Here is a 17407-nt window from a genome sequence, read left to right on the forward strand (position 1 = left end):
GCTTCTATGACGAAACAAAACTTATGTCCTTCATCTAAAGTTACACCAAATTGCACGGCTTTACCTCATACCAGTTTTGCACAGTGAACAAATGAAATTGACACACGAATTAATCAACCCTCTTGTATATATATATAATCTTCTTGTAGTTGCTGCTCTTTCATATAAAAATTAAATGGTTAAGCATACGACAAGGCAAAATACTTAACTTCGCTATTTGAAATAAGAGTTAATTAATTCTACACTATTACAACGAATAATGAAAAGGAAGATGTTCCAAAAAGGCAAAAAAAAAAAAAAAAAAAAAAAATGAAATGAAATTTTAAGTTGAGTGTATCATGTTTATTTCCTATAAGCTGAAAGGACACAGATGATTAATGAAAGTGAATGATTGGCAAACTACTTGATGGAATGAGAATGTTTGAAGGAAACGGGAGAACCAATGAACACAATGCTGTCCACGAGAAACTCGCATGACATGGGATCGAACCCGAGACCGCTGGCATCAGAAATGAACACTCTACAAGATGTTCAAAGATGATACATATACCAATCGATAATTGTCATTGATATGAACACAATGATATGGGTTAGCGTAAATTCTAATACGTAGTTTATGAGAAAACGATTTTTTTTGTAAGCCTTACAAAAAGTTGATGGTGTGTAACAAATTTGACACTAAAGTACACGCTTATTAAGCCTTTCATTATGATACTAGTAAGACAGTATGGTTACTGAGATATAACCCAAGATTAAGGTTAACACTTGAACTTACAATACATTACTCACATAGGAGATATATCAAAATGAGCTGAAAAATGGGTTTTAAGGTATATGATGCTGTCTAGCTTTCAATAAAATTAAAAAAAAAATTATGACTTTTATGCAGTTGGAACAGATTATTTATTAACAGGGCCCGGATCTTGTTGACAAGTCAACTTTTTTCTGTTACGCATAGCACAAGGCAAGTTCAAATAAAAACATTATCCATCAACTCTTAGTTTTAAAAATATATTTTTTAGGGTCAACTTTTGGTCACTTTTTGCCGTTTTGAAGTTTCAGGTCAATTTTTAATATTTTAAGGTAACTTTTAGGTCACTTATGGTCTTTTTATTCTTTTTCTTCTACATAAGGAAATCTTAGAATGAAAACTGTTTACGGATTTAAAAACACGAAGTTAAATGATCTTTTTTCCTGCTTCCTGATTATTGGGGTGGAAAAACTGCATTCCTAACAAGTTAATGTAGCTGGTTGACGAAGGCTGGGGGTTCGTAAGTGGCCAAAGCAAATGGTTGTAGATTGTTTACCACAAAGGATATGACTACGTGAATAACTAAAAATACATTAGAAGACGTACAAAGATTTTAAACAGGGGTTTTCTCTCTTATCCTGGTGTATACAATCTACACTCGCGAACTTTTATTCTTTAAGTGTGCTTCCTAGTTTCAACTTGAGAGTGAATTGATGCTTTCAGTATGTAGAATGCCGAGGCCTAAACCATCTACAACTTCTCGTTTAAGACAGATTATTTCTGAATTTGGTGAGGATGTTTTTAGTACTGACAGTACAATATTACTTTGCAAGGTATGTGAAGTAAAAGTGGCAGCAGAGAAAAGATACACTGTGCTAAAGCATATCAGAAGGGAAAAACATTTACGCGCAGTTGAAAACAAATATAGAACCAAGTGTTCACAGTTGTTACTTGTGGAGAGTGCTTCGAATAGTAAAGGCAAATCCTCAGTTTTCAAAAGAGTTGTGTGAAGTTTTTGTGCCTTCAAATATTCCTCTTTGGAAACTCAGTAATGGAAATTGTGGGATTTCCTGGAGCGTCATACAGGTCGTTCCATTCCAGACGAAACGAATCTTAGGAAAAATTACATGTCAAAATGTAACGAGGACAAAATAAGAGAGGAACTTTCGACTCAGAAAATTTTTGTTTCTATAGACAGACTAGTGATGTGAAGGAACTATATAGTCAATATTATTGTCGGGGCAATGAAAGGCGACGAACCTAGCAAAATATTTTTGCTAACTGGTGAAGTGTTGGAATCTGTCAACCATTTTACAATATGTAGACTTTTCGATAAATCGATATCCCTACTTTGGCCTGAAGGTGTCCAGCATGACCATGTTGTTTTTGTATCAGATGCTGCTCCGTGTATAATTAAGGCTGCTAATTCAATAAAATCGTAACAATGTTTACAGTTATCTACTGCAATGCTGAATAAAGTATGAGCTAAATTTTCTGACGATTGCGAAGTTCCTGAGTTTGTTGTATGTATCACAGCTTATAAAATGTTTATATGTTGTTTAACTGGATATAGGCCTATATATCTGTAATTCAAATACAAAATGCTTAGCTATTTACTAAATTGGTCAAAGTTTAGTTTTAATGATATTGCTTTTTTTAAACCAAAGACACAAATAATCAATTGACTGCAACTAACTGAAACAAAACTTTTGAAAATGAGTGCAAACGGTAATTAAAATCCAATAGATATTAAAAAAATGTCAGTGTTTTAATGAAATAAACATATAAAAAACTGCAAGTTTTAAGGTCAACTTTTGTGAATTTTAGGGTCATTTTACAATAATTTTAGTGTCATTTTATAGGTCACTTTTTAGAAAATTTTAGGTCAACAAAATCCGGGCCCTGTTTATTAATTTATTTGTGTGTTGTACAGCCAGCGACAAAAGTTATTTCTGTTTGGTAAAATCTATTTTCAGAATAACGGTGGTATGGCTGGTATTTTTTTTTGGAATAACGGTGGTAGTAACGTACAGAAAATTACATTCTTTTAAATTTACTGAAAACTGTACTCAAATTGTTCTTCCATTCTGAAGTTATTTACGAAACTAATTTCATTAAACGGAAAGAACTTTTGTCGCTGAGTGTACAAGTATATGTAAAGAAAAGTTCCCTGTTAATTAATAGAATGTATCTATTGTTGTTTGTCTACTCCTAACGGTCACACACATAGCCCTAAAAGTAACGCACAGCGCCGTATTTAGGCATGGGCCGCCATGAACCAGGGCGGCAAGTTTTCAAGTTTTGGGGGCCGATATATATATATATATATATATATATATATATATATATATATATATATATATATATATATATATATATATATATATACTTGGACCAGTTTTGTTTCTGTACTCCACTTCTGAAACGTTCAGAAATTTATTATGCACGCGCATACGAATATAAGTAATCTGATTTTTACACGTGGAAATATTCAAGTAACAATCTGTTTGGCAAGATAGCGGAAATAACTTTTTAGTTCTGACGAGTTTATATTCACGCAATAGTCCTGATCTACACAAGATCAACCATGTATTCACCTACAAAGCTATCTGCTATGTTTATCAGAGTTTCCTCCCAAGAGTATTCAAGAAATTAGTTCCATAATTCGACAGAAGAATTTGAAAACTTTTAATACCGGTATATATCCTACGTAGATATTATACTAACTTACGTTTGCTTTTGTGCATTCCTGTACCCAACAATTCAGCAGAGCGTTCATTTTCATCATTACAATGAATCAAGACATATCTTTGTTCTTTTCTATCTCAGGAATATTTACATTACCTTTTTCTCTTCCTTGTGTCGAAAGTGATATTTTAAAAAAATACGGTATGATTATATGATCCACACCTTTTGCCCCCCCCCCCCCCAAAAAAAAGCGCTAAAGTAACCTCTTCAGCTCAGACAAATGAAAAAAAAAATGAAATGAAATCTTTAAGAGTTACGTCCCACGCGTATGCTGGTTAGGCTAAAGGAGATGGTGATGATGAGAAATGAATGAAATAGTGGAATGAAGAACGTGGGAAGAAACGGGAGGACCCCGAGAAAACCCACGAGAACGGTGTTTGTCCACCACAAAGTTCACACGGCGCAAGCTAGGATCGAACCAAGGATCCCAAGCACCGGGGGTGGACGCTCTACCACTGAGCCACCGCGCCCCCAAAAATGAAATGAAATCTGAGTTTAGTGTCCCATGATTATGCCTGTTAGGCTAAGGGTAATGATGATAAAAGTAAGTGAATGATGGTGGAAAAATTGGTGGAATGAGAAAATGGGAGGAAACTGGAGTACCCGAGAAAACCGACGAGCACGATGTTATCCACCACAAAGTTGTTTAGCCGGGGGTCGAACCAAGGACTCCACACACCAGAAGTAAATGCTCTACCACTGACCCACCGTGGTCCCCTCTCTGACAAATTGTTGAATGATCAAATCAATCATAGTTTTGTAACCGAGACCGAAATTATATACATCTAGCCTATTATACTATTTATTGAATATATGTTTCCACTTTCATTTAAATATTGATTATTCACTTCACTGTCTCAAATTATTTACACGGTATTTATTACAATTGAGGTAGTGGATTTTTTTAGTGTCCCGGGGCGGTAAAAGAATGTTAAATCTGGCCGTGGTAATGCATATACTGCTTGCAAATAAATAAAAAGATTCTTCAGTCTGTGTGTACGGTATGATACTGGAATATATATATATATACAGAATTTGTACCGTGTAATTTTATCAACCACAAGAGAAAGGCTGATAGTTTTCGACTAAGGCATTTCGAAAGCCGTTGATTCAATTTTATGCAGCTTATAACTCGACCCATGTTTCTTATCATATTTTTCTTTCCTTTCACATAGAGAATTACATTTCGAAAGTTTGGTAATGGTGTATTTTTTTTTTTTTTCATAACCTGTATGCATAATGTATGCGAATGTGGTGATTGATCACAAAACATACGAATAGAAGCCTGGCAACTGCTTCTACATTCGAACTCGGATGTCTACTTTCCATTGAACATGCCTTTCCTACATACAACCAGTAAAAATTGGTTCGTGTTTCTTCATATACATGAAGAATCGATCTCCGGCTCTTTTACGTGACGAGACAACTAGCATGACATAAAAGTGCAGACAATGCCTTTGAAGGCTTCCGGTTCCTATTGGTTGTTATCCTCACGAACTACTTAACTTCTCAGTAATGTGTTTGTCAGGCTTCCTTTTACATCAAGATTTTACGTCGTCATTGTGCAAGTATATTTACAGCTATCCGAAAAGGGAAGTGCCTAACATTTTTTCTATCCTTGTCCTGCTTTGTATTGTTTTCCCGTTCTTCTTTATATTCACAGCATTATTTTTTTTTTTAAATACTACAGCAGATGCTATATGCACATTGGTTTCGAAGCAAAATTCAAATAAAATGAAATCTTTCAGTTTTACATTCCACGTTATGCCTGCTAGGCTACAGGAGACAATAGTGATGAGAAATGAATACAATGGTGAAATGACTAAAGTGGGAGGAAACGGAAGAACCCCGAGAAAACCCACGCACATGGTGTGTGCCCATCACAAAGTCCACTTGGCGCAAGCTGGGATCGAACTAAGGACTCCACGCACCAGAGGTGAACGCTCTACCACTGAGCCACCGCGGCCCTCAAAACTAAATTGAATTATCATTGAAATTTGTAGTATGATGTTTCATCAATAGATGTCGGTACTCTCATGAGTGGAACGTGTGACGTAACACGTATGATGGTAAAACAAAGTACAGTCTGATAAAGCGTACAAAGTGATGTCTAATAAAGCCTGATAGTGTCTGATGGGGCTAAAGTGGATAGTTGGCGAAATATTTTTATAATAAACGTGTTGTTTCGCTCAGCGAATAGTTTAAATCAGATTTAAGTCTGTTAAAAGTAAAGCTTGTACAATGAATTTTTAAGTTGAGAAGCTCAGATTTCAGACGCCCTGTACTGAGAAAACCTTTAAGATAATGTGATATGAAAGAAGTTTGGTACTAGGCAAAATAGTTTGGTTCAGAGATGATGGAATCAGCTAATACAATAAAATAAAAAGAACTTCAATGAATGGAAATTAAAAAGTCAATTATTTATTTATTAATATAAATAATATTAATATTTATTAATATAAACCATAATATGGGCTAGCACAAATAATCTCCCTGACTTTGTGTGCATATTATGTGGAAACTGTAATGCGTAGAGTGTTTTAGTCTATAACATGAAAAGAAAATCCTTTACAAATGTTGTTTCAGATATCGTGAAGAGGCCACCATGAGAATACTTGAGAAATATGGGCAACGAAAAAAGAGCGTTTATATTAAGCCCTTGAGTTCCATGCAACAAGATCAGTAATTACTGTCCAAAGATGTCTTTGTACGATTTCATAAGGAACTGCCAAGTGTAAAGAGAATACGTGATTGTTATTCCAAATTTATAGCAACTGGATGTCTCTGTAAGAAGAAATTCACGGAATGCTCATCTGTTTCCAACGATCGATGTCTGGCTATCTCCTCGGGTCATCTGATTTGACCCTTGTTATTTTCTTTTTTTAGAGTTTCATCAAAGATGAAGTTTTAGTACCACTTTTGTCAGGTAGTCTTGATGACCTGAAGAGTGGATCTGAGCGGCTGTACGTAGAGTTGTCAAGAATATGACATGAGTGGATAGCTTTAGACCACCATGTTGACGTGCACCGTGTGCCTAAAGAAGGGCAAATAAAGCGTTGTAGCACTTTTAGCTCAAATTTGGCGAGTTTTTCTTTACGTGCTATATGTTTCACTACTGTACGCCATATACGTACTTTTTAACACAGCGGGCAGATCGTGTGTGTTAGTCCTGTACACTTTTTGATGTATACTTCTAATGGGATTACATGCAATTAAGGAATGTGTTGATCGGGTAGAAATGAGGAGGAACAGGAATCTTAATGATCAAACAATGATGGAAGAAAAGAAACTAATAAAATTGCCGGTGCTATCCTATTTTAGAGGGAAATAAATTGATAATATCTACGGAAGAAATATGTTATTTGGTTTTATAATAAGTTTGTATAAATAATCAAAATATACCTGGATCTTACTTCTCACATGCATAACAAGGTAGAAATACGAAACGCAAAATGTCCTCAATAGAACGTAGTGCTCCATAAGGAAGACATGAAGTAAAGCTCTATGTGATGTGAAGGCAGTGTAGAAAGTGATCATAGAAGTGTCAACCACAAGGCATTTGTGTTTACGAGATCCATATAAAGTGTTTTTCCTATGGACGCCCCCCTCCATCCTTCCGCGCGGGCACCTATGCTACGCTCCTATCCTGACTCGGTTAGATAGAGCATTTTTGCTTTGTAGTGACCACGTAGCACAAGTTGATTGATGTTGTTAAGTGGTTCGTGTTTTACACCCAGCCTACTAAAGTCAATCTGCACCCAGTAATGCAACTCCTCACTTAGAAAACACTTTCTAAGACAATAAGAGTCCATCTAAGAGAAGTTAATATTTCATGAATGTATCTGCCCCCCTTTAAAATGTTATAGTACCCAATCGGTTTATAGTCGCGATTTCTTAAATTTCTGAAATCTTTACTCTTATATAATTGAAAATGATTTGCATTATACTATCAATATCACCCATTAGACGACATACCTACTTATAGTAATATATGGTCTAATAAGTGAACCAATATATTGCATCACATAACTGTATTGCAGACTAGCTAGTATTAACTTTGTAAAGTTTTACAGAATTAACACTATACGTTTGAATAGAAAACTTTAAAATGAACATTGAAAAGTACGATAATCATTTTAACTTAAGTTCACAGAGTCCTGGACTCCATTCCCGATGGGAGAGCTTTGAAATCTAAACACATTGCGATAGTTCGGATTCAAATTTAAACTATAGATTCATGTCTAATACAGCTTCGGTGTTGGAAAACACGCTCAATTCCAACCAACCAACTTCATCTTAATATTGAAGAAAATCGCCTAAACCAGAAGCTCATTTTATTCACGGCTTTTATATTTGTTGTTATATAATGTTACGTTGTTATTTTGGTCCTCAAATTGTAAGTGAGCGCCAGCTAATGACGTTTAATAAACGGATGATTCTTCGGAATAAACAGATGATTTGTATTATTTGTGAAGGTGAATATTCCCTGCTTATATTAGAAAGATTTTTCTTAAAATGTTGTGTAACTTATTTTAGGCTTCCTTGTTAGTATAAAATTTAAGATATTCAATTTCGTCTCCTATTAAAAGCTTTTTCCTCATTCTTACAGCTGTGGCTGACATTAGCAGAGAAACACCTTCAAGCGAGGGGCGTGGACTGGTCTCAAGTGGAGAGGTTCTTGTTTAATGAATGGAGTAATCCGGATGATGATGAGCTCGGAGTTCAGATTGTTAAAGTAAGTAGAAACACTCAATGTTATTTCATGCGACTGGCCTCTGGCACTTACGACATGTACAGTTTTATGTAACAACTTAGCTAAATCCAACAATATCGATACTTTTTATTGCATATGTGACTTATTTATTTTCTGATTTATTCTTTTACTTGTATTTTTTTTTTTTATAGTTTTTTCCATTCCTTTTGATGTGTAATATTTAATATTGTATTCTTTTGACAAGGGTTAAGTGGTAGAGCAGCCATGGCTGAACCTCGCCCGCTTCAATAAACACATTTTCATTTCATTTCATTTCATTTCATGCAAATCATTAGTACTTTGTAAATTTAGATAGCAAATTGATATTTTGTTTAGTAATCAGTCATAGAGAAATCTTACTGACTCCATATTGAAATCAAATTTATCACCATCGTACTTCATATTTGATGCCATTTTGTTTTCCTAATTAGTTTTTTTTAAAATTGATTGCAAATATAATAAATTTCTCAGTTTAATTAAAGTTTTAAATATCTTGGAATATTGAAGAAATCAAGTGAAAGGATTCACATTAATTAGCATAATATCATATAGTATTATTGTAGTATAGGTCTACCACTGAGCCGACGTGCCCCCATAATTGCCACATGTGATAGGTATATAACAATCGATAGATGTTGTTGACCTAAACACAATGTTACGGATGAACGTAAATCCTCATGCGTAGTTTTCGAGAAGAAAGAGAAAAAATAAGAATGTGGATCTAAAAGGTATGCTGTTCGTTATCCATAATAATTCAATTTTATCCTGTTTGGTTTATATATATAAATCTAAGTTTCAGAGTTGGCACATATCGGCGCAACGGATTTTATACAGGGAGCTGCGGTATAGCTTCCGCTCTTCCACCTCTCTCTCTAAAATCATGTGCGCCGATAAACCCAACTTTGAAACATAGGTATTTAGATAGAGAGTGTACCAGTTCCTCTAATAGTTCTTTAACCACTTTCGATATCTCTCATAGTTTTCGAGCTATGCAACCTCAAAGTTACAGTTTTCTTGATTTCGGCATCTGGTAACTTTGAAACAACACGTTTTTCGCCTTATATATATATTGTTGATTGACTTTTTCTAACGGTGAGACTCATGTCCTAACAATGACACACATACTTGTAAGAGAATCCTCTAGAAAAAAATCTTTAAAAAAATATTTTGTGAATGTAAAGTCCTTTTTTTAAAAAAAAAAAATCTTTTACAGGATTTGCATCGAACTGGTTGCAGTCTGTTCTGTGGAGAAGATGCGGAAGAAAACCAAGCTTTGCTCAAAAGAGTTTTATTGGGCTATGCAAGATGGAACAAGAATGTCGGTTACTGCCAGGGATTTAATATGTTGGCAGCGCTTATTCTTCAAGTGATGGACCGCTCCGAGTCAGATTCTGTCAAGGTAAGTAAAAGTGAAAGAAAAAAGAACACGTATATGCATTATCAAAGGCCTTTTCTCATGGGCTCTATCTACGAGACACTAAATAAAATATGTGAAGAGACAGAGTGCATTTTAAATATTAAGGACATTAGGCTTTTTGCTTCTTATTGCCACAAGGGAAGCAGGTTTAGAAAAAGGTCGTGAAGATACATTTTTCTACTTTGGCATATCCAAAGCGATTTTTAGAGAGCTATATTTATTCAGTGTGCCTATATTATATGTTTCATTCTGTGTTTTACCACAGCCTGAAGATTTTAATGCATCAACTAGATATATTGTTTTAGTAATCGATAACTCTACAACAGTATTAGAGTATAATGTGAAAAGAAATGCCCAAAAATAATTATATATATATATTGATATATAATATTATATATTAGGGTGGTCCTTATTTTTCGATTTTTTTTTTTTTTTTTTTTTTAGTTTCACCTCCTTAAATGATTCCATATCAAACTTAAGTAACTCATGAGAAAAATTAGCTCAAATGAATAATATTAAATGGTATCCCAAGTGATATCAAATTTTGAATTCATTTAGAGCAGTGATCACCAAACCGTCGAGCGCGAGCTACTAGTAGCTCGCGAGGACATTTTCAGTAGATCGCGTTAACGCTTCAGTTAGGTAACCTTGAAATGCAAGTTCATAGGCAATAAACAAATGTAAGATTTTTTTAAAAAAGTTGGTATTTCTTTTGGTTGGTAGCTCAAAAATTTCATAAGTTTGACGACCATTGATTTAGAGTATACAATATGAAGCAAAGGTATTAGGTACTTACAAACATTATGTTTAAGAGGGGAGAGAAGGGAAATGTTCTTTTGATATTTTTCTTCGTATTGAAAGCTTTGTTATCTGTTGATTCTGATTGCGTCACGGGAAAAACGCTTGAAGAGTTTAAAATAATTTTAGAACTTACTTAGTACCTACCTCGAGGTAGTCTTTTTTTTTTTTTTTTTCATGTCACGTTGATTCGAGAGCATTTCTATCACAAGAAGAAAAGGGGGGGGGGGCAAGATTTACGCGTAAAACAGAGTATCTCCGAGCATCTCAAACTTGAAATATGAAAATTGGTGTGTATAAATTCTTCATTAATAATAAGTGGGCATGTGTTCATTTTCTATATTTTTTCACCATATTAAAAGAAATTATCTGTTGTATTTTTTAACGCGCGTGTTTTTTCACGGGGAAACAGGTGCGCGGTTTGAAATGAATTTTAACACATGGTCACTATATACCTTTAGCTAAATTTTTCTCATTTCACTTTAATTCTTAGGCGTATCTTGAGGATGTGTGAGGAGTTAAAATTTATTTGAAAAATTGAGTATCTCAAATGCTTTCAAGCTAGGAACATGTAACTCGCTATACGAACTCTTTGTTAAAAATAAGCGAACACGTGTCCCGGCGTTTCCCAAAATTCCAGTTTTAAGAATTCGAAAAGTGGGACAATTTCGTCACACTGCAATCGACATTATCAGCTGTTTGTTATCCGTTTGGAAAATGGCTGATCCGTTTGAAATGGTTTTGATAAATAGTTAGTACCTACCACAAAGTGGAAATTTACCATGTCACGTTGATTAAAGGATGTGTCCCAAGTTGGTAGGGACTTGAAAACTTTATGCCAAAAATACATTATCTTAGGAGTTTTTATTACACCTTCATTGAATGTGTATCCCAAGGGAAGAAAGGATTTAATTACTTTCAGTAAACGTATTCGCTCTGTATAAAAGAACGAACGTTTCAGCTAGTCATAGAATAAAATCCACATATGCGTTAGGGAGTTTATAAAAATTATAGTTGTTAATTCACAAGAACTGTATAAGACTTATACAAAGTAAAAATGTGCAGCTGGGTTAAGGAAGCAACCCAGGTTGGGTTGGGTTGGTTGGTGTCCTTTTTCAGCACCAAAGCTATATGAGTCATGGAGCTACAGCTTAACGTTGTATCCGAACCATATAAGCTCCAACCGGATATCTGGATTAAATTTGTAAACGGATTTTTGTACCTCTGTGTTAACCATTGCACTACCCAGTCTTTCCTGAATCAGCCACATTTTTTGACTGAGGTATGTTGGCTATCGTAATAGTTAACGATAGTGGGATGAGTTGGGAACCCAGGTTCGATCTCTGGCTCAGTCACGTCTTTTTTTATTCGAATTCAATGTAATTTACCCTTAGTAAAACTAAAGTAATAAGGAAATTCGTTGCTGCATTCATTTCGCAAATATATATATTCATAAGACGTACCTTAATAGTTAGTAGAGATAAATTTTGAAGCTTAACAATGATTTTACTTTTATTGTGAATCAAATAAAATGAAGGATGTAAAGATGAAATATATCGTTAAAAAAAAGTGATAGGGTACATTATCTATGTGATAATGTGTAAATGCATTTCTACCTAGAGCTTCTTAACCATTTTTGATTTCCTGTAGCTTTTTTAAACAAAAATATTACTACATCCAATTATCATTAGAATGAGATTTTCGATAAGTTCTATGAACTCATGTCTACAAACACAATGTAGAAAACCACTATTATGTAAATCTTACGCAATTCAAGAATTCTTTAGCTTAAATCCACGTAAGCGATACAAGTTGTAAGCTCTGAATTGAGGCTTCCCTGTGATAATCGTAAAAATAAATGAATAAGTCACATGCTTTACATGGGAGAATTTCATTACAACTTGTGAAGTTGCTGCATCAAAGGCTTAGCGAAAAGAATGTGACATAGTTGAGATTTAAATAAAACATGGCTAATTTCGGAAAACTCAGTGACTAAAACGAATATTAAAATAAAGGACTATTAATAGCATTATTATAACAAATAATAACAAATATGCAATAATAACGAAGACGGAATAGCATTATCTCACCTAAGCTGACGAGAAAGCGACAACACAAGTAAACCTCAAGATATATTCTGTGTGAGAAAAGCAAAAGAGGAGATAGACAAAATTTTAAAAATCGTACTTGAGACTCAAGATATACTTTGATGCTCTATTGCGTGATAAAATACGTTGTTGAACGTTACATTTCAACTCAAACTGCTATAGGTATAGTCAAAATGTCAGAAAAGATAGAATATATTATTATCATCATCATGATTTTCAGTCACATTAAGTAATTATCACTTTCATAGCTGTTTATTCTATTCTGTTTCTTAGGTGATGATCTATTTGATTGAAGGAGTTCTTCCAGAGAGTTATTTTGCCAACAACTTACGAGGATTGTCGGTAGATATGGCAGTGTTCAGAGATCTTCTCCGACTTCGCCTGCCCGCTCTGTCTCGCCATTTAGATCAACTGCAACACGAAGCTGGAGATACTGTAACAGGTACTATACTATTTAATAATTTGTCAATTATTAATATCCATTATTAACTGACCTAGTAATCGTGAAAATATGACAAGATCATAAATATCGCCAGTAATTTTTACAAAGGGAATGAAGAAGTCGTTATTTTCTTAATGATTAATAACATAGTCATAAGTTTTCAAATTCAAAAGTAATTTTATTCGGCTTTACGAAGATAGATTTATTGTGTACATTCTGAATAGAATTCAATGTATATTGTTATCAATAATATTTATAACTGAGACATATAAAATAACGTGAGTATAGAAATTGAAAATAAATTTTAATGTAACGAAAAAAGTATATTTTAAAATTCAGTTTTTATTTCGTCTTTTACATATCTTGATTTTGTAACGAACTTTCTGACTTTTAATATGGTCTATATCAATTTCATATTTTTTAAATAGGATATATATGATCCTCTTTTCTTTTCATTAAGCTTAAATTACTGTGTATATTTCTTCTTATTATTAGTAGTAGTAGTATTTCGAACGGAATAATATTTATTTGAACAATAATGCTTCTGTTTGGATGATATTGTGACTAACTGTACACGACATATATATATATAACTAACTAAAAAACTAACTCTATGGCCTATGGAACCCGGAGGTTCAGTGCCGCGTTCACAAAAGCTCTCCACTGACTTCTATCCTTAGCTAATTGGATCCAGTTTCTACTTTGTATTCCTATCTCTGCGAGATCCATCTTAATATTATCCTCCCATCTGCGCCTAGTTCTTCCTAATGATCGTTCTCCTATGGGTCTACCAGTCAAGACTTTGAAAGCGTTTCTACTTTCTTCCATTCTAGTTACATGACCTGCCCACCTAAGCCTCCTAGACTTGACGACCCTAACAATGTTGGGTAAACCGTATAAACTATGTAGTTCCTCGTTATGAAGCTTCCGCCATTCCCCATTCTCGTTCCTCTTGGGTCCGAATATTCTTCTCAGGATCCTGTTCTCAAATACTTTCAGTCTATGTTCTTCCCTCAGAGTAAGCGACCATGTTTCGCAACCATACAGAACAACAGGCATGATTATCGTTTTATATATTTTAAGCTTCAAATTCCTCGACAGAATTCGCGACGACAAGAGATTTTGAACCGAATAGTAACACGAATTCCCTGCTTTTAGTCGACCTTTAATTTCTTCGTGAATATGATTTTCGTCTGTTAATATTGATCCTAAATATTTGAAAGTATCCACTTTATCAAAAGTATTATTTAATATTTTAACACCTACACAATTTGCCGTATTACGGTCCCGACGCACGTCCATGTATTTAGTTTTCTCTGCATTTACTTCTAAACCCATGTCCCTGCAAGCGTTTAATAAGTAAGCGACCATGTTTCGCAACCATACAGAACAACAGGCATGATTATCGTTTTAATATATATATATATATATATATATATATATATATATATATATGACATATAGATATACAGGGTGTAACGGAAAATAATGCAAATACTACGGTAGGTGATTCGTGACATCGAAAGAAAACAAAAAGTTCTCTTGCACATTGTCGAATTCCGTGTCGTGTACGAGTGACAGGGTTGCCAATTTGGAATCGAAAATCGAGTCGTGACAATTGCAACAGAACAGAAAGATGTGCACATACTTCGGGAGATGATTCGTCACATCAAAAGAAGATAAAATGTTCTCTTGCATATTGTCGAATTCCCCGTCGTGTACAAGTGACAGGGGTACCAACTTCGAATTGAAACTCTAATACTGTCAATTTCAACGGAATAGAAAGAGTACACATACTTCGGGAGGTGATTGGTTACATCAAAAGAAGACAAAAAATCCTCTTTCACGATGCATTTTGATGTGCACATCTTTGTATTTCATTCCAATTGTCACGATTCAAGTTTCGTTTCCAAGTTGGTACCCCTGACACTCGTACACGATGCGAAATTCGTCAATATGCAAGAGGACTTTTTGTCTTGTTTTGATGTCACGAATCACCCACCGCAGTATTTTAATTACTTCCCGTTAAACACTATATATATATATATATATATATATATATATATATATATATATATATATATATATATATCATTCTTTTGCAAAACAGTGTGATCTTATTTTAGATTTCCTTATATCCTCAAATGGTACACAAATATATCAAATTGCTCTATTGGTATGCAGTTATTATATACAATTTATTTTAAGTTTGTACGTAACATTTCTGATGCTATACAAAACACCTACTACTACTACAGCTATCTTCTTTTCTAAGTTTTAATATTATTTCCGAAGAAAGGTGTCACCCTATTTCGAGCCCTAAATATGATGTAGATTCTACTTCCTTCATTTCTAGCTTATTAATACTTATTTTGATTGGTATTTCTCTTCTTGATGACAGTTTCCGAAATATTACGTAAATATATATATATATTTTTCTCCTAAATTTAGTGATAGTGAGTTCGCACAAATCAAGAAAGAGTAAAGGATTTATATTTCTTCCTTAATATATATTATTGAATCCTTGATTGTCTCGTACACTCTTACCAACAAATAATGTAATTTTTGTATCTTAATGTAAGAAGATAGACATCATTCACATATATTACAAATAACAAGGGTCCAAATATAGCCTTGAGGTATACCTTATGCTATTATTGGCTCGTCACTTTCTTTTCGTTCATGCATTGAAATGTACTGAATCTTTCAGACAGGTAACTTTTAAATCAGGACCTAAAACCTCTATTCTTTAGCTTTTATTGTAATATATCATGTTTAAGTGTGCCAAATGCTGTTTTTTTTTAAATATAAATAACCTTACAATCAACGAATTATTACCCAGTTTTTCTTTTATTTCTACATATAACAATTATTACATTTAACACTTATAGGAACACATGTTCATTATAACGCAAAGATACACGTGCGGTCATTTTGACTGTGTATGCATTTTTAATGTTTTTCACCTCTTTTACTATTTAAAAAACACTGTAAATCAATAAAAAGACTAAAGAACATTTAAATTAACAAAGATTATTAGACATGACTGATAATCAATGTATTACAATTTTGTAACTTTTATAAAAACAAAGAGCTTACTGTTATTCAAAATTATCAAACATTGACATATTATATACTGGTGTAAAGTTCACAAACTCCCTCTGTTTGCTCACACTAACACACATTCTTCAGCACAGTGTGTACACTCTTCTTTGACATTGTGCACATATTCCGAGGCTGCATTTGAGCATTTGTGTTGCGTTCTTCTATCACTTTCTGGTGGCCACTTCTCACATGTTTTCCTTTTCTGGAATCGATCATCAGGCACGCATTCAATCTGGGGAGCAGCATTGTTTTGCAATATTCTGCGTGGTGATAGAAGCGGGGGAGAGAGGAAGGTATTGTGAATCATGAGCGCCAAAGACAACCAGTGTTGCCAATATTAGAATGTAAAAATGTCCATCGGTCAAATTGACCGATGTGTACTTCCTGAAAACTACTCGTATGTTGATGTTTATAAAACAAATTTATACAATCTTTACCTTTAGGCATTCTATCATAGACAAATTTTCCCAGAACTTTTAAAAAGATAGTGTTAATCTTAGTCTAAGTTAGTTAGAGTTAATTTATCTCCACCTTTATAAACTGGAATAAATTTTGCAATTTTATATTGTTTCAGAACGAATCGTAAGGTAAGAGAAGAGCTTACAAAATTAGATAATGTTTGACTTTATGGTTTTGATAGATAATATTTAACTCCTTACAACTAATTAGTATTTTGTTATGCAAAACATCTCTTGCTCAATTTTTCTTTTTTCTTTAGAATACTTAAAGCTAGAATGATTTTTATAGAGTAGCTGAGGTAAGAAACAATGAACAATTGTTTATCATACCTGTGTTCAGCGTCGTATTTTCAGTGGTATACACTTGCATTCGGTATACTGTCATTATTGGCCAGAACTTGATCACTTTGGAATTGTGTACCCTCTACGTAGATACAATGGTAGGATTTTTCTTGTTACTTAATATTTCAACTTCTCTCCAAAATTTCTTCCTATCAGAGATGATTACATTATTTTATTATAGTATTCATTCTTTTTAATCTTATAGCTTTTTTTTTTTTACAATATTTCTAAATATCTTATGTTTATAGTTGTTTGGAATTTTTTTACAAAAGAAGTAGCTTATATTTATCTTCTCTTCTTCCAATAAGTTTATTAATTTTTGATTTGTCCACGGTAATTTAGGTTTACTTATTTTCTTCCTTGTCCTTATAAGTTTATTTTCTTTCACATTTCAAACTTATTATGTTATTCATTGTTAGTGTCTTATTTGAAAAAAATAAATAAATAAATAAATAAAATGGAAGCGTTGTTTGGACCCTTACTAA

The 17407-nt window shown here is 33.6% G+C and overlaps 1 protein-coding gene across 2 annotated transcripts in view; it reads left to right on the top strand.

Annotated features, from left to right (window-relative positions):
• LOC145673192 (uncharacterized) overlaps nt 1-17407 on the top strand; it is a 473383-nt gene that overhangs the window by 423929 nt on the left and 32047 nt on the right. For both annotated transcript variants that reach the window (XM_081742659.1, XM_081742660.1), the window contains 3 exons: nt 8109-8234; nt 9466-9651; nt 12849-13017. In XM_081742659.1, coding sequence (XP_081598785.1) covers nt 8109-8234; nt 9466-9651; nt 12849-13017 — 481 coding nt within the window. The remainder of the gene's footprint in view (nt 1-8108; nt 8235-9465; nt 9652-12848; nt 13018-17407) is intronic.

This window comes from Thermobia domestica, chromosome 16 (assembly GCF_964235325.1).
Source record: "Thermobia domestica chromosome 16, izTheDome1.hap1.1, whole genome shotgun sequence".
NCBI classification, from domain to species: domain Eukaryota; kingdom Metazoa; phylum Arthropoda; class Insecta; order Zygentoma; family Lepismatidae; genus Thermobia; species Thermobia domestica.